The sequence below is a fragment of the Orcinus orca genome, chromosome 6, assembly GCF_937001465.1.
Source record: "Orcinus orca chromosome 6, mOrcOrc1.1, whole genome shotgun sequence".
Taxonomy (NCBI): Eukaryota; Metazoa; Chordata; class Mammalia; order Artiodactyla; family Delphinidae; genus Orcinus; species Orcinus orca.
Window position 1 is genome coordinate 66,508,698 of NC_064564.1, and position 24,726 is coordinate 66,533,423.

Sequence of the window (24,726 nt, forward strand, 5' to 3'; positions counted from 1 at the left end):
TATGGAAAGTGGCATGTATATTCAGTGGAAAAATGCAGTTCACATAAACATACGGATCTTTTTAGAAGTAATATTGTTACTGTTTGGATTTCATTTTATTTTTTTGTTTTAGGCTAAGTACAAACTAAGGACATTTATTTTTCCTGTCCCCCAACCCCAAACATTCAAGGTCCTTCTCAACAACCAAAAATTGTTTTCTTTTTTGCAGTTTGAAGGTTGCAAGAAGGCCTTCTCAAGGCTCGAAAATCTCAAGATTCATTTGCGGAGCCACACAGGCGAGAAGCCGTATTTGTGCCAGCATCCGGGCTGTCAGAAGGCGTTCAGTAACTCCAGTGACCGCGCCAAGCACCAGAGGACACATCTGGACACTGTAAGAACGGCAGGAGCTTTCCAGCTTCCAGCCCCAAGCCCCGGTGTGCGGAAGTGCCCGTTTGACAGTGGGACGGTGAAGGTGTTTGCTTTATGACCTGCAGGTTATAGGGAGAGTGCCAAGGGCAGCAGTGAAACCTGGTAAAGAGCCAGAAGGGGCCCTGTTTGGTTCTTTCTTTTCCATTTTTCTGTAGTCACAAGTTATCCTAAATGTTACAGCTGCCTGGGACAAAGGGGGTTCCTTGGTTACCTCTGTATACAAAGCAAAGGCACTTTAGGGGCTGTCATATAGTAGATTTTAGTACAGAGAATGACTCCTAGAGATTGGATATTGAAGTAAGTGTTCAGATATCAAGATATACTAAGATAGATAAGATACGCTATTGTTAGAAATAGGAAGCACTTTTTTTCTTACCCTGGTTCTTTTCTTCTTGACATAAGAACTTTGAGACTGGCATGATTTTTGAAAGTGAATCTAGCCTTTGGCTTTAGAAACCACCTGGTATTTTCACCTTCAAGTGATCTAAAAAGAATCAGCAAATCTTTCCCAAGGGTTCAGTTTCATCACGCTTCCTATGTGTTAACAGCCACATATCCATTGACATAAACCTTAACTCTCTTAGTGCTGAAACATTTTATTCATTTGCTAATGCCCTTTCCTTGACTCTGTCTTTTATTTTCTAAATTATGTTGATTGTCTTCCTTTGCATTTCTCAGGTTTTGATGCCATTTTCTTTACATGAGGCCAGGTAGATTATATGTAATTTTAGTTCACTTAACAAAGCCATCAGGATAAATGTATTATACACATCACAGATCTCTTATCTCACGTTCTTGCAAGTAATGTATTCATGACAGTACTTTTTCAGTGTTAACATTCTGATGTCTATTATTAAACTACACCAGAATTTGAATTTTTAAAAGATACTGTTATTTCTACACACCTTCTCATACATATTTAAGATTCTTCTGATGTTATAGCTGACATATTTATTAAATTTTATATTAGTCTCTATTAGTCATATTAATAGAAGTCATTTTAGCTATATGTCACATAACCTTTCTAAACAGAATTACCTCCTGATATATATATAAATGGGATGGTTTGCCTAGTAAGTATCTGACATATAATTAGAGTAATATGGGTGTAAGATGGACCCTTTCTGCTATAGCTGAATTGAATTCAGTGATTTTAGGACCAAAAGAATGGAATATTAAGTGAATAAATTTGGTGAATAGCAGTATTTTTTAAAGGTAGAAGAAGGAAAAAAAAAGAATGAATTATGTTAAAATGCCTGATTTTGCATGTCTAAAATGGTCTTGGTAGAATCTAATAAATTTTCCAATTTGTCATTAAACTTTATCATGGAAGAATGAACATTCATGAGACAAGATTGTCTTGAGAAATTGCTTCTTCTCTAGCTAGTTATCTATAGTTTGAAAGAACTATTGTAAGGCTAAGTGTTATGGCTCTACAATACCCTTTGCTTGGAGCTAATTTTAGCTAATCAAACTAAGAGCATTTTCTAAAATCATTTTGAATTAAAAAGTATATATCCCTTTTAAAAACTTTTGAGGAAAGCTACCTAAGATAATAATTTCATGATTAAGTTCAATGCAGTAGCTTTTAAAACTTAGCTGTTTTTATTTTTTTAATTATTTCTCTATTAAATCTTTTAAAACCATCATTTTTCCTTTGAAGTCCAAACTACCTTCTGTTTAAATTTTTATTGCATTTAACAAATTGGTAAGTTCTTTTAAAATCTTTTACAATTTTAAGAAATTAAACGTTTATTTAAAGAAGGAAACTGTAGTTGCTTGTAGAATTTATTATTTAAATTTAGGTCCCCATTCCCTTTCATTAAGTACTCCTTACAATAATGCTGTCAGAATTTTGGATAAAGTATTTCTTCAATTAAATGGATTCTTTACTTATAGGAAAATGATTTCCCCATAAAAATTACTGAGTTCATAATTCTAACCCTGAAAAGTGTTATTAATTCATTTCTCTATTAGCATCTTAATGTCTCAACAGGGGAAATAGTTTTATAGTACAAATGGAAAATAATGAAGAATATAGTTTGATGAAGTGTAACATGCCATTTAAAGCTCAGGTAATCTGAGTTAAAATGACCAGCATATCAGTAACACTTAGACCATCCCCTGATGTTGCTCTTTTGGCATACTGATCCCAGGTGGCTGATAGCAGAGGAGAGAGTGACATCTCAAAATCAAATACAAAATGACATTACCCATTTCTTATCTTTCTAACCCAAGTAATGGTGACTATTGTGATAATTATGGCATCGATTTATATAACACGTTAATATTCCCAAATATTTTTACATGCAACATCTCTAATGCTCAAAACATGAGCTTATGTGGTCACAGCATGACTGCCAATAAAGATGTTGGCTAATTGCCCCCATAACACCAGGGAAGGACAGGGAAGACTAGGGCAAGAAAGCTGTGTGAACCCAGAAAAGATTCCCAGGTTAAAGGAAACCTTTGTTTACCCAATGGAAACTTCCTTGGCAAGTGACTTCAGCCCATAATTGGCTCATCATTTTGCAGAAACTGTGACATATTGAGAGGCTGGTTCGTCCATTGTTCACTGTTAGATCCCTGATATGTAACACAGTGTCCAGCGTGTTATGGGAGCAAAAGAGTTGCTGGGTGATTTACTCATTCAATCAATCAGTCAGTCGATGAACAAACACATCAGATAATCAAACTTAGAATTCAAATTGGGAGTATCAAACTAAATTATTTATTCATGACTTTACCTTGTTCTTGGAATCAAAAATGGTAACAGTAGCAACAAAAAAAGTGAATCACATATATGGCTTCCTGCAAGGCAAATAATATAATCCACATATATGTTGGCCTACAAAATGACAAGCAAGTGCATGAAAACAGGAACAAAATATAAACAGTAGGGGAAAAAAAACTGAGTTTTCGCGAGGGTTAGGTCAACAGAACAGCAGGTTTCTAAAGAAAGAATTCTATTGTAGAGACAGGGTTTTAATTCTCTTCCTTACATTCCACCTCATGCAGGCATAGCTTTAATATGTCACCTGATGAGATACTAAGTAGATGAGTGACTGTTAATACATCTTATAAACACAGTTAATCTTGTGATTTTTTTCAGTTCTTAGGATAAGCAGATTTTTATTTATTCTACAATTTAAAAGCCGTATTCCCAAACCTTTGGTTTGAATTTCGTTGTTACAATAGGAATAGTTGCTAAAATTTGAATCAATGTGTAGTGCTCTCATTCATTAATTCATCATTCCTAATTAGCATCTACCAATCACCAGGGACATGAAAATAAAAACGATTCTAGACTCTGCCTTAGGCTCTACACCTTACATCTCTCAGGCGTATGGGGGAATTGGAGTAGCCAAAACTTGTGTTCTTGCCATGCTCAGCCTAACCCAGGCTTAACACCAGGACTCCTCTACTACTAATAATATTAACGTTTCTCTGGCTGATTTTTCATGTGTCTGTTGTTTGAAACCTACTGTCTTTTACTCACTTTCCACTAATTTTCCCTTTTAATTTTCTCCCTCTCTCTTTCTGAATCAGGTTTCTTCTGAAACATTCCCAGTCTTTTCTGGACTTTTCTACAGCTTCTTTATACCTGAACTCTTAAAGAGTATGTGTTTCCTAATTTCTGACAGTACCAAAGATTGTTTTCAGGGGAACATAACTGTAAGTATGACTGAAGATACTAATAATTTCCATATTGAAAAATGCCACAGGAGGTTTCGCGGTAAGAGTGCATTCTGTAGCAGTCTCTTAAAAGATAAGCCATCTCTTTGTTTCTTGAAAGTTTACTCTTCTCTTCACCTTGCTGCAAACTTTCTGGGCTTTCTAATTAAAATGAATGAGTATTACATAGCATTTCACATCAGTCAGTTGGTAACAGTTCATGCTCTGAAGTCAGTCGTCTTTGAGTAAACCTTCCCCAGTTACCTTTATGATTTAACCACAGCTGTTTCTTTCTTTCTTTCTTATTTAGAAACCTTATGCTTGTCAAATTCCAGGATGCACCAAACGCTACACAGACCCAAGCTCCTTAAGAAAGCATGTGAAGGCACATTCTTCCAAAGATCAGCAAGCAAGGAAAAAGGTAATTTTAAAAGAGAATTTATCCAGCCAGGACAAGCACATTTAAATTCCTCTTGCAGTACTGGGAGCTTCTGCAGGGCATTGGTAATTCTCATACTTCTCAAGGTATAACATGTTTTAGACTCTGAGTAGAGAAGTCATCCATGAAGTAGTAGCAAGGCTGTGATTTTCATAACTGATGTAACCAGATATGAATTTCTGGGGAGGGTTTGTATAATAGGAATTGGAGGACATTAGTGAAAGTCACCTAAACTGGAAAGTAACAAAATTCAGTCCAAATAGCTAAAGAAAATTGAATTGGGAAAAACAGCACAACAAAAACCCTTTCTGGAGATAAGTGCTTTTTCATAAAATATCAATTGGCTAAAATAATTACGTCTGATGAAGCAGGTAAGGTAAGTATAGAGCATTCTTCCCTTTAAGCTTAGAAAAAACCACATTCCTTAATAAGTATTATGTAAGAAAGTCTGAGAAAGGAATTGAACCTAAAATTACTTTGACATCAATGAGGGCTTAGTGCATCTCTCAAAGTTCATAGAAATTATAGTATCTCTCAGATTTGGAAGAAATGTTAAAGATTAATCTGCCAAGCCACCTGACTTATTCTCCTGACCTCATAAAATCTCCAGCAAGTGGTTGGCCATGCTGTGCTTTAACACCTCGAGAAATGAGGAGCTTACTGCCTTTCAGGGATTTTCTAATAACTGAGTTTGTAAATTTTTGGACCAAAAAGTATCTTCTGATCATGGCAGAAAATAAGTTGACCTGACCTTGGCTTTTTGAGTGTTTCATTTGTGTTCAGATGGGTACCTGGTTCATCTAAGGGCCCTTCATAACAAATTTAAGGGAAGTTTAAGACTCTGCTTATTTCAAGTGATTGAACCCCATGGTGTGATTAAACCCTATGGCCGTGGTTTTCAGATCACCATGGCTTCTAGTTAACTAGAATCTTTTATTCTTTTATGATTTATAGGGATTTAACTCTTTTGTGTTGGGAAATGCTCTGTAATCTTTTTGTTACTTGAGATTTTTTCTTCCTTGAGAGGTGTTAGCACAATGCTGGTTGAGGGCTCATATATGGAAACAATTTGACCCCTTTGCTGTGAGTTAGAAAAATGGCCAGTCAGAAGGATTTGATAGATATTCTTAACGGCATACATACCCACTCTTGTAAGTCAATTGTTAAAATTATTTTTTTCTCTATAAATATAGTTAAGTGTCTTTAATTGGAATCCCAATAAACTGATAACAGATGATCATTATCAAGAGATGATAATAGATGATCCTTCAACATGGATTGGATATGTTCCTGTATTTTAAAACAGCAAAGAAACTGCTAAGTGAATTAATAATATACATAAAGTTGTAAGGAGGATGCTTAATATTCTTAAAATAACACACCATTGTTGCATACTGTTAATTGTATAGGAGGACCATTGTCTAATGTTTTTTGTCATTATCCATGTATATCTTATAAACTTGAAGTAATAAGTTGTGCTTGTTAAAAAATAAACCTTGCTGAGAGTTTCTTCCCCCTAAATCTGACCATTCTCCACCTCCAAGTTGTCCCAAATGTATGAGGTTTTACTGTAATAGCCAATCTATCGTAAGATTGAAGAGCACCTTCACAGAGAATAACAACTGTCATGGGCATGACAGAATGTAAGTCTCACATGTAGACAAGTAAGCAATAATATGATATTCAGCTTAAGAGGGTAACCTAGGTTGACAGTAGGTATGAAAACATAATGGGATATTTTTAGGAATTACTAATGGTTTCTATTGTTCATACATGGTGTGTTTCAATCTCTTTATAAAGGAAGAGTAGTTTTGATTATGTGAAAGATTCTTGAAGCACTAATTTAAAAAGAAAATCAGATCTTAAGACTACAGAATACAAATTTATAAACAATTTGCAGACAGCCTTCAACAGGCAATCCAGATAACAAGGATATGCTTTCAAGGAGCAGTATTATAATCTAATGTCAGATATTACAATATTCTCTTAATTTTGTCTTATGTAAAATGAGGTATTATCTCTCCAGTGATTTAGCTTTTGATGTTCACTCTTTTTCCTGCGAGTGGTTGAATTGGATTTGGCTGACGTTCTGACGTTCATTGCTTAGTCCTTAGTGACAAGTTACTGTGTTTACTTTCCAACTTTTAACCTGTCCTTTTAATCTGAAAATTTAAAAAATCCTGTGTGGATCTGTAATGGACTAATTTGTGGAAATTAAAATGATGAAAGTTGCTCCATCCAATAAAAAGGGGAAATGTCACTCCCAGGAGAAACAGTGCTAATAAACCTCAAATCAATCAATCCACATTTTCAAGCCTTGAGCTGGTATTCCGGTGTGTAGTATTTACATGGTACAATGTTGTTACTAGACCTCAGAGAGGTTCTAAGTGCTATTCACATCAGGGCTTGGTATTTGAAATATTTCCTGGCAGCAATAATAAAAAAAAGTAAGAAACAATAACCCTTTTAAGGCAGAATTAAGATTATTTACGACTTTAATTAAAAATTGAAAACTGGCATCATTTCAAAAAGCCTTTACAAAAATGTGAATTCATCAAAAATAACCATAAAAATTCCAAGGTGATAAAGGCACTGTGGAGTAATGGTCCCAGCCCTAGGGAATTGTTTTGTTGAAAAGAATAAAACCCTTTTCTGTCACACCCTGTTAGTCATGGACTTGTTTAATATACCCTGCCTGCCTGCCTGCCTCTAATCCTCTTTTTAACCTCCCCCTAGACACTAAATGACATTATTTTGGTCTTAACATGGCCGGCTTTATGAAGTCCTACAGTGAAATCATGGCCAGTGACAAGGCATCCTCACCCATAAGACAAATGTTTATTAGGATGGGTAGAGATCTCATAAGTGATGCCCTGGTCATGGGCATGTGGCCCTTTTCCCACACCTGTTGGATCCTACTGAAAACCAAGAACCTGAAATCTCAGCTTAATATTATTCAAGCTATGAAAAGAAAGAAGAAGGGAAAAAAAAAAACCCTCTGCAAAAGAATTGGGATAATTTGGCTCATTGCATGCAGAGAGTAACTTTTCTCTTTGTCTAATGTGTGCACACCCACACATCCCATCAGGTGACATACAGACTTCTTCCATCGAATGTGCTTTGCAGATCTTGAGTCCATTAAATAGTGGGCTACACAGATAAATGAGCAGCAAAATACTCAAGTCACCAGCTATGGTCTCCAGAGTAGAATTCAGAATAGAATTCAGCTTGCCGAGCAAAAGACAGAATCCATCCTTCAATTCTGTCTGATAATGAGTGTTGAAATAAGAGAAAACTAAGGCAATAAGCCACTTGAATTTTTCCTCAAGCCTGTGAGCTTTATCAGAATTTTTCATTTTCACCTTGGAAGTGCCACAAACAAGGAGGTTTCCTTCAACTCTGGCCTGCTACCAACGTGGACTTTTTAAAAGTGAATACAAAGAATGCTGGGCCGGAAGTTAGAGATGACATGAATCTTTCGTCCATTTCACACTTCCACAGAGATTCCAGACTTTGGGTGTGATTCCTTAAATGTTTGTTAAACATTCACCTTTGACCCACCGTGGTTGATAGCTTTCACTTTTGTGACCTCTATGTGGGCTGTTTTAAACCAAGCAAGTATAATGTGAATGCAACACGTATGTATATTTCCTACTTAGGGAACAGCTTTATATAGCTTTCTGGCTAAAATAGAGCTGCTTATTTAATGCAACTCTCTTCATGTAGAACTGATGATCCTCTGGAATCTGTTCAGAGCCACCACCACCCCATATGTACTCAAAACTATAAACAATTTCATTAAATACAACATAGGCTCACCTTGCTTTGTGCAGTTGTTGGAATCTTAAAAAAGCTATGTGAAAAAATACATTTTCCCCTGAATGAAAGCATGTATAAAAGAGCTAGTGAGGCTCACTTTTCTATCAGTTGTTTTCTGTCATCATCTACGTGGCATACGGCATATACAAATGGGGTACACAATCAGAGGCCTTCCCAGATTTTGACAGTCCTCTTTCTATCCTCCCTGCCTCCCTTCCTCCCTTCCTCCCTTCCTTCCTGCCTTCCTTCCTTCATTCCTTTTTTTTCCTGCTCAGGAATAAATTAAAAATCATTCCAACTCTCAATGGAATGTCAGTCATAGGCACATATTACAAATATATTATTTCAAGATGAACTGGTAGCTCCCCTTCTTCCTCTCACATTTAGGAAGTCATATTGGAATTTGAGTAATAGTGATGCTATTACAGGGATGACATTTAAAGGGCACTAGTGTGTGTGTTTTTTTTAAGTGGGTCACATTAAGTTTTCTGCTTTAACAATTGTTGCTGACAAATTACATACTTTACACCTCAGAATGATGGTGAGACATACTACCTGCCTGAATGTCTTGATGTCTCAGTTGAGGGTAATGGATTTCAAGAAAGGTACTAGGTATGCTTTTGTAAAACAAACAATTTTGGTTCAAAATAATGATGCTAACTAATAATTAAATTTAAATTTAAAAAAGTCAAGTTAACCCCAGATTGATTATACTGATTTGGAGTTGAAACCAATTGCCTGGAGGCTTCTATTTTAAGTAGATACAGTATGAAACCAGCTATGATTTTGAGAACATTTTGATGCTACATGGTGATTGGAGCTTTTAAAAAGGAATTGAGAATTCACATTTGGGTGTGGGAAAGTGGAGGGGTAGGGGTAGTTGTCCATAAGAGTAAGCAGTTAGTGAGAAAAAACATCTGTTCATTTCTGGAGGTAATGGAAAAACTGTTTTCAGCCTTGTGAATACAGAAAAAATAAATATTCGCATCTCTGAGCCTAGCCCAGTGTCTTTTTTAGCCCGTAAAGCAGTGTTTCTCAAAGCATGTTCTTTAGAACCTTATCAGATCCTTATCTTTAGGATCTTATCAGATAATTCTTTTTTTCTTTTTTTTTATTTGGCTGCGCTGGGTCTTAGTTGCGGCACTCGGGATCTTCATTGCCGTGTGCGGGATCTTTTAGTCGAGGCATGCAGAATCTAGTTCCCTGGCCAGGGATCGAACCCAAGCCCCCTGCATTGGGAATGCAGGGTCTTAGCCACTGGACCACCAGGGAAGTCCCTCAGATAATTCTTTTAGAAATTTTTTTGTTATATAAATTTGGGAAATGCTGAGTTGAAAAATATTCAATGGTTTCCTTCTTGCAAGAGTTCTCAGAGCCTTGAATGTACCAATATTCCAGAGAGAAAATAACATTAAGCATTGTTCAAAATCACTTGGCCAACAAAACAATCTTCTTTTTCCTCTAGAGCATCTCATCAAACTACTCTTCTGTAAATTACTTGAGAAATACAATCTCAAGTAATTTCATTTATTCCATTCAACAAATATTTATTAAGCACCTACTGTGTGTCAGGCATTGGATAAGACCCATGGATGCAAGTGTGCATAAGACAGACATATTCTCTGTTCTCATAGAGCCACATTTTCTTGATGAAGTCCAGCAACAATAAAAAGATTGACAGAAAATAAGTAGCATAAATGTAGGCAAGGAAGCAGTGAGGGAGTTGATATGGAGATTAAAGAGGGGGGCCTGTTGAGGTGAGATGGTCAGGAACACATTCAAGTGACCACTTTAGAAATGAGAAAACTGTATTAGCTGCAAAAAGTTTTAAAGCACTCCTTAAGTTAAAATACTGTACCTTTCTGTTTGAGCTTCTTTTAAATAATTCTGGTGCTAACTAAGAGCACAGCAGTAGATGTCAGGATCATCTTAGTTTGTTGTAATCAAACTTTTTGGCAGCCTTTCCTCAATTGCAGTGTCATTAGAGGGACTGGATGCTAGACATTGAAAAGCATAGCTTATTATCTCCCACCTAAGAAAATGACTCAGATGGTCAGCATTTGTGGTTCGCTGAGCAATCAGCACAGGTAGCGCAAGTGAGGCCCTGCATCAGCTCTGGGGATTTAAAAACAAGTGAGATCTGAATTTGCCCTCCTACAGATTACATTCCAATGAAGGACACATGGAGATACGTGCTGTCTGTATGGTAGGAGAAATGCTGTGATTAAAGTCACACAGAGCGTGCTTGTGGAACATGGTATCTGGGAGTTCCTTTGTGACTGACAGAGATTCTTAAGGAGTGAAGTCTTAGATTCTATTATTTGAAAGAAATGGGGAGATCTTTGGAGTTCTACATTGTTCTTGATTATATTACAGTTCTTTGTCATATGTGGCAAAGTAGTTTTTGTTCTATCCCCCTTGAAAATTCTTAATTGGAACAAAAAATAGGAGTGTTTGGCCCTGCTCTGGCCGACGATGTAAGGAATGAGGACCGTTATGACAGGTGCTTTAGTGAGCTATTTTATAGAAATGGTTTCTAGAAAATTGTTTTTTTGATTGATTGACAGAAACCTAAGCTTCTCCTTCCTTTTCTCTTATTAGATTTTGTGGATTCTTGATAAAAATGATTTTGGAATAGAAACATTTTTCCCAGACTTTCTGCTGCCTAAACATAATGTCCTAAAATTTCATGACACAGCTCATCGTGGCCCTCCTCGGGTTTTTGCTCTGTCTCCACTTCTGAAGTACTGGTTCCCCGTGGAATTACTGCTTCCTCTGCTAGTTCTCTCTTGTCTTTCCTTTTCATGTTCAACTGAGTTTTGTCTTTGATATCCATGGGTAATATGTTTCTATTTGTTTGTGTCTTGGCTCTCTGAGCTCTAAAGATTTATTTTCAGGTGACTTCACACAAGGGCTTGGATAAGCCTAATGTGAAAACTTTTCGTGGTGGTTGCTGGACGGGTGGCTGTGTCTCAGAGTACTGTTTGGATTGGACATCAGGAGGTATGGGCTCCTTTTATGCAGTGCTATGAATTGCTTTGTGACTTAGCTTAATTTACAGTCCCCTAGTTTTTCCATTTCCCCATCTTCATAGCTATCTTGAAAGGCAAACACGGGGCCTCAAAGGTGAAAGGGTAATCATTTCAGTGTTGTTACACATACCTACAATCCAGGGCAGTCTATTGTGAATGACAACAGAACAACAGTGTCCTTGGAAATATTTTTTCTTTGTGAGAACTGAATATTCTTGTAGGTGAAGTCCTCTTTTAGTGATGACTATAGATATAGTCTTTCTAGGTCATATGGTTGTTTGGATGATGGAACAAAAAAATAGAAATGAGGGAAAGGAAGCTGAGACCCAAACCAGAGGAGATTAAAATCAAACTTGAACCTATGATATTTGGTTCTATTCATAGGTTATTAATCTGGGATCCATGGACCATAAGGGAATACATGGAGGAGTGGGTTTTAGGAAGTTAATGAAATCCCAGAAATTATGTAAAATGTATTTTTCTAGGGAGAAGCTCCATAGATTTCACTGATTCTCTGAAATTAAGACTTTCTAATGACCAAAGGGAAAAAAAGAAAAAAAACTCCCACAAAGGGACACAAGGAAACACTCTGGGAGGTGTGTTACATGTCTACTACCTTGATTGCAGTGATGGTATCATGAGTGTTTGCATATGTCCAAACTCATCAAGTTGTCCATATTATTATATGTGCAGTTCTTTGTATATCAATTATACCTCAATAAAGCTGTTAAAAAAAGACCCTCTGAGCCAAAAGAAATGCAGGATGGCCTAGTGACTGTTTCACCTGGCTTTAATTATAACGCCCCCCAAAACTTTGCCCAACTAAGAACAATCTATGCTCTTATGTTCTGGGGGATCGACTCCTACTTACCCGGCATTTACTGTGTGTCTGATATTTTGATAAATACTTGTGAATACAAAAATGGTAAGATAGGCTCCTTTCCCTTGAGACAACCAGAGATGTTAAAGCAGGACTTCGACAAGTGGTGGGATGATTGTATAGATAGTGAATTGAAGTATGGAGGGGAGGGTACAATAAATTAATGGAGGAGTCTGAAGCAATTGCACCACTTAGGATGGTATGCACTTTTACAAGATTTAATGAAGGCCTGGACAAGGATAGTGGCAGTTGAGATGAAAATGAGTGGACAGGGGCTTCCCTGGTGGCGCAGTGGTTGAGAGTCCGCCTGCCAATACAGGGGACACGGGTTCGTGCCCTGGTCCGGGAGGATCCCACATGCCGCAGAGCGGCTGGGCCCGTGAGCCATGGCCGCTGAGCCTGCGCGTCCGGAGCCTGTGCTTTGCAACGGGAGAGGCCACAACAGTGAGAGGCCCGCGTACCACAAAAAAAAAAAAAAAAAAAGAGTGGACAGCATGTGGTGATGGATTGGATGCCAGGGATGAGGGGTAGAGTCAAGATGTCTCCAGAGTTCTTACTTCTAGGATTGGATGAGCAGTCCACAGGTGAAATTTCTTCTTTCTCAGGGAAATCTCAGTTCTGCTCTTAAGGCCTTTCAGCTGATTGTATTAAAAATTGACTGTATTGACCCACCTCCTAGAGAAATGGAAATAAAAACAAAAATAAACAAATGGGAACTAATGAAACTTAAAATCTTCTGCACAGCAAAGGGAACCATAAACAAGACAAAAAGACAACACTCAGAATGGGAGAAAATATTTGCAAATGAAGCAGCTGACAAAGGATTAATCTCCAAAATTTACAAGCAGCTCATGCAGCTCAATATCAAAAAAACAAACAACCCAATCCAAAACTGGGCAGAAGACCTAGATAGACATTTCTCCAAAGAAGATATACAGATTGCCAACAAACACATGAAAGGATGCTCAACATCACTAATCATTAGAGAAATGCGAATCAAAACTACAAAGAGGTATCACCTCACACCAGTCAGAATGGTCATCATCAAAAAATCTACAAACAATAAATGCTGGAGAGGGTGTGGAGAAAAGGGAACCCTCTTGCACTGTTGGTGGGAATGTAAATTGATACAGCCACTATGGAGAACAGTGTGGAGGTTCCTTAAAAAATAGAACTACCATACGACCCAGCAATCCCACTACTGGGCATATACCCTGAGAAAACCATAATTCAAAAAGAGTCATGGACCACAATGTTCATTGCAGCTCTATTTACAATAGCCAGGACATGGAAGCAACCTAAGTGTCCATCAACAGATGAATGGATAAAGAAGATGTGGCACATATACACAGTGGAATATTACTCAGCCATAAAAAGAAACGAAATTGAGTTATTTGTAGTGAGGTGGATGGACCTAGAGTCTGTCATACGGAGTGAGGTAAGTCAGAAAGAGAAAAACAAATACTGTATGCTAGCACACATATATGGAATCTTAAAAAAAAAAAAAAGGTTATGAAGGGCCTAGGGGCATGACAGGAATAAAGACGCAGATGTAGAGAATGGACTTGAGGACACGGGGAGAGGAAACGGGGAGAGGAAAGGGTAAGCTGGGACGAAGTGAGAGAGTGGCGTGGACATATATATGCTACCAAATGTAAAATAGATAGCTTGTGAGAAGCAGCCACATGGCACAGGGAGATCAATCAGCTCGGTGCTTTGTGACCACCTAGAGGGGTGGGATAGGGAAGGTGGGAGGGAGATGTAAGAGGGAGGAGATATGGGGATATATGTATATGTATAGCTGATTCACTTTGTTATAAAGCAGAAACTAACACACCATTGTAAAGCAATTATACTCCAATAAAGATGTTTAAAAAAATTGACTGTAAATGTTAATCACATCTAAAAAAAATACCTTCATAACGATACCTAGATTAGTGTTTTATTGCATCACTAGGGCCTAGAGGCTAGCCAAGCAGACACATAAAACTGACCATCACACCCAGAAACTAAAATTCATTATGTTAAAATTTAACTGAGGCTACTTTATTTGAAGGTGACACTAGCCATACAAAAATGGGGCATGGTAAACTTCAAAATGTAGTTTATATTAGTGCAAATTGATTATTCACTAGGAAAACTTAAGGAAATTATTTATTGGATATACTGGTTCTACTCCCTTTTCTTATACCAGTGATGGTTCAAAGCAAATTTGTTCATGCCAATTAATTTATAGATACTATGCTAAGAGAGTACAAGAGGATTATGCTTTAAGCAAATAAGCAGATACTTTTTTAAACATGTATTTTGTGTTATATATCAGAGAATTTACAGAATCATAGAAATCATAATACGTTAACTTTTAATTCAGTCATTTTTGTCATAAGTTTGTGTCATATAATATTTGTTAATACAGTATGTTTGTATTATATTAAATGAAATAATGACAGTAAAATGCTTAGCATGGTGCCTGATACGTTATACATGGCCAATAAAGGTTAGCTGTTACCACTAGAATTACATCATGTAGTCCATTAAGGGTTTCTAAGAGAGAAGACAAGGGTTGTTGAAATTTTAGTGAGTTGGTTTTCCCCACTCCAGACTTCTCCATTAATTTATTTTACCTCAAGGAGATTTTAGCTGCTTAAAAACAATTAATGGAAACTGAGATTATGACATAATTGTGAATTGTTTATATATCCATTTTGTTTTTTCTTCATACTAGAAACACATTTGTGTTCATGTTTGTCTGTTTTAAAATCTCAACCAGACAAACTTACTGGAGAGAATCCATGTCTTTGGGTTGAAAATCCCTGCCATTTGTCAGTTTTCCTATAGGTATTGTTATGTGAATGGCAGATGGATGGATATAGATTTCATGCAGAAGAGCTTTACTTTTATACCCGTTTTAGACCTTGATTGTTTCCTGACTTTTCCTCTTCTAAATTGCTCTCATTTGTGAAATCTGGACAGTAACAGCAGTGCCGTAGGTATGTGGTAGCTACTAAGGGAGGAAACACACGTGCAGTGCTTGTTGCAAGCCTGCACAAGACGGAGCTCAATCCTTGGAGGAGGTATAGCTGTGGCCACGGTGGTGGGAGTTAGAAGGTGTTACGATAAAGAGCAAAGTGCCTTGTCGTCCCCTATTTCTGCTGGGGAAACTGGCTTTTATTAGTGGTGTACAGAGCAAAGGTCAGATAATGGCAAGAATTTTCTGAGGGGAGAAGAGATATTTCCTGCCTCAGCTGTTTTATTTGGATTCTTGTTTGAGAAGTTAGAGGAACTTGACGAATAGACCTTTGAGCCTTCTGCAAGGCACCTCTTGAGTTGTTCAGCAAGTGGAATCCAGTCTCTGTGACTCAGTTGTTTTAATAGTGATGGTGATAACCTTATTTTGCCCACATTTAATGCTTTAACATTTCAGAGCCATTTTGTATACATTATCTTATTTGATTCTTTTGGCCTTTAGAGTCAGGATGAATTTTTTATTACTACTTCTACTCTCTTTAGTTTGTTTCTGAGAAATGAGAAAGTTTAGAAGTGGAAAGGGAAGCAAGTATGATGCCAAAGGTGTTATGCTGTTTTCCTACAAGGCCCACAGAATGTGCTCCAGAATTAGCTAATACTGCCTAACGCAAAGCCGTCCGTTAAGTCTTGACGTACTGTTTGCAATCTTGGCATTCCACAGAACATTTTGGCAAAAGATTATTCTCCCTCCCAGCAATCCAGACCCCTCTTTATAAACTCTAGCAAAGTGTCATGTGACATCTTAAATGCTCACTGTTTCCACTGTTTGTTGAGTCCGGACTAACTCTTAAGTAACTGTTAAAGGACTACAGATAGTCGCTGCCTCAATAGGGCTGTCCTTTTCACTGGAATAGAAAGATGTTTTTCTTCTTTTGGCGATGGGTGTTTGCTGTGCTGCCATTATAGGGGCCAGCTGTGGGCACAGCTGTAGTCCATTAGAATTATAAGCATCCTTAAATGGACCCTCATCTTCCCTGGAACCCAGCATGGGGAATCACATTCAGAAAGTTCCAAAAGATATTCATGATGACTCTTCATGAAATCTTAAGCTTTCTGACTTTTAAGACATTTTTTTTCTTTATTTAGCAAGTCTAATATGTCCAAACATTCTTTATATTATTAAGTCAAAAATCTACCTTCCCGGAACACCCACACAGGAGCTCTAGTTCTGTCTTCCAAGTATGCTTCCTTGTTTCCATCAATGACCTTACTGATGTATGCAGAAATTCTGCATTAATATTCCTGTTACCAGCAATTTTTACTTACTACCCAGCTTCCGGATTTTTTTTAGCATACAGATGGCATGCCTTTCTATTCTCTCCCTTGCATTTGTGCCATAGGATACAGTTCCAGGTAGGGTCACAGGAGACCATCAGTGGTCTGATGACCTTATTGGCTGTTGAGGCAGCACTGAACTGAAAAGGCAGGGAACTGATGTCAAAGGGGCTTATATATCATACTAAGATGTTTAAAGATAGATCGTGGTCAGACTTCTGATTTAGAAAGATAATTATGGTGGTAATGTGGGGCATGAGTTAGGGATCTCGGGTGAAAGGAGACAAGACAATTAGTTTGGCATATTTTTGTTAATCAATATTGTTTAGATACAGTGGCTCATCTAATTATGACTATATCCAGCAGGGCTATCATCAGTTCCAGGTTTCTCAGTCTTCTCCAAAATGCTATCGTGAGAGACTTTACTAAATAAGTTGTTGTAATCTAGGCTCATTATATGTGTGCCTTTCAGCTAATGGTATCTAAAAAGGAAATGACGTTTCTCTGGTTGTTCTCAATAACCCCATCCTAGCTCCCATTGACTTACTTTCTCTTGAACTGCTCACCAACCTATATTATTTCTATAATCTTTCCAAGCATGAAGTTTAAGCATTCTGGTTATCAGTTGCATTTCTAGACTTTATCTTTTTTTGCCTTGTTGGAATTTGAGGTATGGATTTCTGTTTTTCCATTTTTCTGGGCCTTATCTCTTTGTACTTTCTCAAAACATATTTTTATAATCATGTTTACCAGTGTTTTTGGTAGCAGAGTTAGTGTAACATTAGAATCTTGAATTCCCTGACTAGTTAGTGGGCTCTCTTACTGTCTTCTCTCCTATGCTAGACCTTGCTGTCCTCTCTCACCCTACTTCCAGCAATCGTTTTTCTAATGATTCTCATTTGGGACTCTCAGCTATGGGATATATAGAAGCCAGGTAGTAGCAGAATTGTGATGTAGTTGATCAAAGTGGCTTAACACTGCTGCGTATCTTTCCATATATTTTTCTATCATATATAAACATGGGGCCCCTCTGTTCTGATTCTTTTTACTCCATAGCATATAGTAAAAATCACTACCATGAGGAGCCTTTATCACTCAATATTGGCAAGAACATCACTGATCTCTGAAAAAGGAGACTCAAAAGGGAAAACAGTTAAAAAGGTGACAGAACACAACAGACAAGAAGCTCTGTTTCACAACAATGCTTTGGGCTAGCCTAGCATATAAGCGCCAGCTATATAGGAATTTGATAATATTTACCCACTGTGGACTTTGAATAGAAATCGTATTTTGAGATGATAGTATTACAAAGGACATCTTTGATATTTCCTCATATGTACATAAGCAAACACAGAAATCAGATTTCATTTCTTTGTACTCAAATTAGCAATCAAGGATGATCCATTCCCCTGCTCCTTTAAAAAAATCTTGTTCTTTCATATGGAAAAATGTCAAGAACAAGTTCCCCAATTTTCAAGTCATAAAGATTCAGACATGTTAGGGTGCCCTCAATCTTGGCATAAGTGAACAGAGGAACGCAATGTTCATGATGTTTTCCCCACCTCCCATCTCTACGCCAATTATGAGCCCCCTCCCACCCCAGAATATTTAGCTTGAAGTTGATTAAAGCCTTCAACACAGCAAAACACTCACAAACTCAGTACCACTAAATCTCTTCAACCATCGGTGATGGCAAAAAGGGGTGAATTGGCATTTAAAATATCCAGTAATAACACAATGGGTGTAATTACCCATTTTTATTCTCTTCCCTTATGAAGTAAGTGTTTAAAGGAAACGGGAAGAAGAACAATAAGAGCCATTAAATACCTGTGTAGCACAGTTTACTGGGCATTTTCATGCCTGTTTAGCTCTTTAATCTTCACAACAGTTATACAAGGTCAGTGTTGCAATTATTGTAATCCCATTTTAGAGATGAAAGGCCTAAGCTTCTGAGCAGCTAGCTGTCTTTACAAAGCACACTCAGTAAGTAGGAGAACCGTACTCCAGCTGAGTTTTTCTGACTCCACATCCAGTGCTCCTTTGACACTACCATTCTTACTATGGGCTGTCTGATTTTCCAACACGGGAAATTTTGTAATTTGTCCGCAAGTTCTTGGCATGATGATCATTCCCAGAAGTTCTGTAGTAGCCTTCTGTTAGAAGATGGTAGCAGGGCCCCTGACTGAGGCTCTGCCCCTAGAGGCCCCCATGCTTTGGAGTACCTTCCTCAAATTTTTCTAAACCCTTTTTTGGTGACTGGGCCAGCAGTACCATCCAGGTGGGGAACCCTGAGCCCAGACTAGCACCCACAGAGGTGCCAGCCCTAATTTCTCTCCTTCAGGGCATTCTCTCACCCTCTACCCCATATGTGGGGTCAACTAGGTGCCCTAATGAGCTTTTCGACATGCCTGTGAGATCATCCTGAGGACCTGTAGGCCAGACCTAATTCCAAGAGGGCAGCCTCGGGAGCAGATCACTTGTGCTGGCCAATGTGGTATTTCTTTTGCTGAATCACTTGAGATTGGCCCTCTAGTGTGATGCTGACATACTGATTTGGGGTGACTCAAATTGATTATTTTGACAGAAGCCCTACAAAATCTTTGCCTAGTGCTCTGTACATCCTGTGGATAGTCTTGTAAATGGCAGGAACTATAAAGCATCTGAGATTTTACCCTAGGTACAAGCTAGTAAATTAGCCTGCCACAGTTTCATGGATGCTGGCAGAAGACATGAGCCTCCTGGGTCAGAGACAAAGGTGAGGTTATTACTCACAGCAGTGGCGGTAGCCAGAGTATCATCTTTTTCTTTTTCTTTTTTTAAAATAAATTTATTTATTATTTATTTTTGGCTGCGTTGGGTCTTCGTTGCTTCACATGCGGGCTTTCTCTAGTTGTGGCGAGCGGGGGCTGCTCTTCATTGCGGTACGCGGCCTTCTCACTGCAGTAGCTTCTTTTGTTGTGGAGCGCGGGCTCTAGAGTACAGGCTCAGTAGTTGTGGCTCACAGGCTTAGTTGCTCTGCGTCATATGGGATCTTCCCGGACCAGGGATCAAACCCGCGTCCCCTGCATTGGCAGGCGGATTCCCAACCACTGTGCCACCAGGGAAGTCCCTCATCTTTTTGTTGTGCAAGTTTCTTAAGTCTCAGTTCCCACAAGGTGACACAAAGTGGGCCAGGTGACACTTGCACACTCAGTGGATTGTGTTAAAAGAGGGAAGTTCTGTGCTTAGGGAACCCAAATCTTTTATATAGATTCATCCTGCTACCCAAAAGTAGAGCATTCCTGTGAAACCTTTCTTCAGCAGAAATGGCATAAAGCAAAGAAGCAATTACCTTAGGACACATCTTGCTAACAGATGCACAAAATGAATGGAGATAAAGCACAGATGCTCACAGATGCAGTTCAATGCTATGGAGCCTTGATGCTGAGATGCCAAGTGTAGTGTAGTTCCTGGGGAAGGAGGTTGGTGGTGCCACTCTCACTGCTCTGGGTGTACACTGCCTCCGTAACACCTGACTACAAAACAAATGCTGAACCCTATTTTCTCTTTTCGCCTTTTTTCATAAAAGCAAAAATCCTTAAATTTCTTTTGGTTAGAGAAAACAGGTACTATGTAGGTCTTCTGTAAAAGCAAAGTGGCATAAAGCAAACTTTAGAAAAGCGAGGGATACTTGTAATAGGTGAAAGTATGCCTGCCCTTTGCTAAGGAGGAAGATACTAACCTAGTCAGTTTTCCAAAGCCCTTTGGTATAGAAACATGCTTAAAAAAGATAGTCGAATAAGGGAGTCAGTGCCTCTGTTCCCAAGATGTAGAGAAACTTGAGAGACCCATGGAGAATTGCCTCTCAACAGTAGGTTCTTATTGCTCCCTCTTGATAGCAAATGTGCAGGAACAGCCAAACAGTAACCCCAGCCTGCCCTGGGATGGCCCTAAATCTTTAGGATTGTCCCAAAATAAATGATTCCCAAAAGAAAAGATTGAAGCCAGGAAAGAAGGAACATGGATGTTTGAAAGAAATAATTGTATGCCTTGTGGGTCTGTATATAACTTGCCATTTCCATACACATTTGTTTCAGATACTACAGCCCTGCCCATGGGTAGCTCCAATTATCTCATGGTTTGATTTGTTCACCTGTACCTGGAATTATCTATACCACTAGCTTGTTACAGTGCTTAGAATTGCCCCCATTACAATCATTCTCTCCAGTTACTGTCTACAGATTGTCTCCAGAAGATCTTGTATAATTTTGTTCTGTTATATGGCACAGGCAATGCAACAGTCCCTTCACTCCCAGAATGTATCAATATGGCTTCAGTTACAAATTTTCAAGTAGCAGGTCTGTCTTCCGTGGATATTGTGAGAGGAAGGTGGTTTTAACGGGAGTATGAGATCAGAAGAAGTGAGAAATGATGGGTATACTTGGATCTGGGGGAGGTGTTTTCAGTAGGGTCTCCAGGGGATAAAGGAATAATTTGCACCCACCGGAGGATAAGGCAGAGGAAAACCAAGCATTGGGGAGCATTGGAAAAAGATGGCTGGGGTGATGTTTTAGAAGTCACTCCACAATTTACCCTGGAGCCTATCCTCCTATTGGACTTTAAGAATAGATCTGAAAATGGGTTTTTTGCTATTCCATCTCCTTAGTTTTCCTTGGCTTTTAAAAAGAATGTAGGCAGTACATTCTAAAATGAATGTCAGGGGAGTGTTTTTAAAGGAATAACTCAAATGCAGTTGTGTTTGCTCACTTGTCTATCAATGTCACCCTTCCGTTTTGACGCCCAGCTCAGCATCAGCTGTGTGCACTGTACGTGCAGACATCTTCAGCCCTGACAGCACCTGCTGTTCGTGGCTCTCACCTCTTTGGCCACACCCCTATGCAGATACTGCCCTCAATGACTTGGATACCAAGCAGTGATATTTACATTGATATGGTTAAGTTAACTTTGTGGTGGTAAAAGCCTCAGTTTTTCATTTCCTGGCTGGTATTTGCAATGTGGAATTGCAACACTGCATTTACGTGTGTTTTTGCCTTTAAAATGTTCTGTGGTGTTGCAACATTTGAGAAATTCCCAGGGACCCTTAATCTTCCTACAAACACTGGTTTGTAAGCTAAGAGCCAACTCACTATCTCAAAGTAATCTCCTTGTGCCCCTGCTACATAATTCTGATTATCATTTGTGTATCTTTAGACTGTCCCTGTGCTGTCTTTTAGTTTGTTTCACTCTTGAGGATACCAATAAAAGAATGAAGAAAAAAGGTTTTTTTTTAAAATTCTAGTTTCTTCTTTCAAGAGCAATTGAACTTAAAGCTACTTTCCCTATTGTTTTCCATGAAGTTGCATTTAAATATTTTATTAATGCAAAGACGTGTATTCAGGACTAAGGACAAGTGAACAGTAGCCATGGCAACCAGGAAGCCATTCAGGAGGTGAAAAAAATGCAGTAAAGAGTAAGTGTTTTAATCCTTAACTTTAATCCCTTTACTTCCTGTTCTCAAAATGAAATATAAATCAGGCACCATGGAGCGCTGCAATTTTTCTCTGAAAAGGATGTTGGCAAAAGAGGATTAGTAATGGACAGACGTATTTAAAGAATTTAATCACACAATTTGTTGTAAAACTTTTGAGACCACGAGTGACCAGTTCTTTTGAGGGCCGTCAATGAGAACCAACAAAACATACTTTGAAACTGATTAGAGAGTTGGCGCAGGGGGACACCTCTGCTTGCTGTTATTGTTACATCATTTCAGCCTGTGGTAATGACATGAGAAACCAAGGAATTTGCTTGGTTCCCCTAGTGGGGTGGTAGAAGACTGGGGGTGGGGGGTGTCTTGTTGGTAGAATAGAGATATTCTTTTGATCTTCAAAATACCAGGGAAAAATTAAGTCTCCTGTATTTCACATACTACCTTTCCTTGATGTTTGATTACTATGGGAGTTTTACAAAGATGTGTGCTTTCCATTGTCAACAGACTCTTTGGATTTCTGCTAAAAACCACAGGCTTTACTTTCTGTGGACAATAAAACAGAATCCTCGGAAGGATAAATTATTACTTCTTAGTGTCTCTATTTTTTGTTTCTAAGATTTTCTTTTACATAGAGCACTGCTGACTTGTTAATTTCTGTTTTAAAATAAAATATCTGTTATCTTTTCCTTTAAAGTCAGACCTAAAATATGCCCCCTACACTGGCTTGAAACATTGGTTGTTTGACTCTACAGCACATCTCTTTTCCCTTGTTCTGCTTTGGAGGATTATTGGGGATGAAAGGGGACATGTCTTTTGATGGCACTTTCCCTTTCTTACATACATATATATTTATTTCTACGGGACTAAAAGTTACCAGTACACAGGACTCTTTGCAGAGGTCTGAAGTAGCCACAACTTCTCCTAGCTCCCTGCATTGTCAGAATGTGAAATCACTTCCAATAATAACATCCTCCCAAGGGGGTGCTAATAATGATGACAGATAAGTCAACATGAGGCCTAGAGCATTTGAGAGTGGAGTTAGACACAGCAGAACACTGAGTTTGGAGTTCCTTATAGACCTTGAAAACAAAAGCATACATGCTAAGTCCTGCAGGCGGCAGGACATCTGGGGAAGAAAAATAGCATCATGTTCTCCAGCTTAGAGGACAACGTGGAACATTGACAACTCCTGTTTCTGCTTCGTCATCATGACCTACTGTCATTTCTCCCCATACTGTCAGAACCAGCAAGGCTTGCATAGTCTAGGACAGAGCTTCTGAAATGTAATGCATGCACTATGAGTGGCTACTGGCAGCCATCATTATCCTTCCATACTTTCCTTGGATTTTTGGCTTTCTAGTCTGCAGTTCTGGGGTGCAGTTAAGTTTTCGGAGAGGGGATTGGAGTTCATTGCAGTGGGTGGATGACAAGAAGAAAGACAAAGTAACGTCAGTGTCCAAAGGAGGAATAGTAGGTTCTAAACATGAAAAAGACTTTGGCAGAAGCTGCAGAGACTACAGGAAGTCTCAGGAAGACTCCAGTTCCTGTCTCAGACTTTACTGTAAAGAACTTCTCTGAACCAGGCCTCCTTTCCCATGACCAAAGAGAAGAGCTTCATTTCTCCAAAGCATTAAAAGTTTATGTGATTCATGCATCACTCTTAGATATACAGTCCTCAGTCGAGAGAGGGGAAGTTACCTACAGTAAAATGCTTCTGTGCCTTGATGAAAATAACACCAGGGGCAAGCTCTTATGTTGGTTGGCATTACCTCAGGGGGAAAAGGACCCTGGAACAGCATTAAAGTCTGAACGTGGAGCAGTGACCAGGGAGACCAGGGTCATGGCTGGCCACTTAATCAGCCAGGGTCCAAAAGATGGAGGGTCTTGTTTTGGCGATGTACATTGTCAAAAAGGGTGCTAGAGTGTGTCATTTCATGTCCACTTGGCTCGAAATTTCTGTTCTGCTTGTCAAATATATGCTAGACAGTGAATCTTTAAAAGCAAGGTAGAAAGTTGAATTTGTTCCCAGCCCTTCCAGGTGAATAAGAGGTAGGAAGTACAAATGTAATGAATGAGCATTTCTGGAAAAATTGCTCATTTGCACATTCCAATAGACAACATGTAAATGTGAATACTTTTATCTAGTGAAATTTGGCATGAACAGGGACTGAGCATTATAAGGAAATAAACTTCCTAAGTATCTTCAAAAAACAAAAAAACTTCTGTTAAGATTTCACTTGTCTAGAGGCAAGACGGGAATAAAGACACAGACCTACTAGAGAGTGGACTTGAGGATACGGGGAGGGGGAAGGGTAAGCTGGGACAAAGTGAGAGAGTGGCATGGACATATATACACTACCAAACGTAAAATATATAGCTAGTGGGAAGCAGCTGCATAGCACAGGGAGATAAGCTCGGTGCTTTGTGACCACCTAGAAGGGTGGGATAAGGAGGGTGGGAGGGAGGGAGACGCAAGAGGGAAGAGATATGGGGACATATGTATATGTATAACTGATTCACTTTGTTATAAAGCAGAAACTAACACACCATTGTAAAGCAATTATACTCCAATAAAGACGTTTAAAAAAAAAAAGATTTCACTTGTCTAGTTTCTGTTTTATTCTCAGTTGATAATTTCAGCATGCTTAAACTGCCTCACTCTTTATTTTCCTTTTGTATTGCAATGAAGACATGATTTTATCTG

General features: G+C 38.6%; 1 protein-coding gene across 1 annotated transcript in view; it reads left to right on the forward strand.

Annotated features, from left to right (window-relative positions):
* The window catches only part of GLIS3 (GLIS family zinc finger 3), a 375,244-nt gene that overhangs the window by 267,810 nt on the left and 82,708 nt on the right, over positions 1-24,726 (forward strand). The window contains exons 4-5 of the mRNA XM_049711314.1: positions 209-370; positions 4,394-4,504. Of these exons, the coding sequence (XP_049567271.1) occupies positions 209-370; positions 4,394-4,504 (273 nt within the window). The remainder of the gene's footprint in view (positions 1-208; positions 371-4,393; positions 4,505-24,726) is intronic.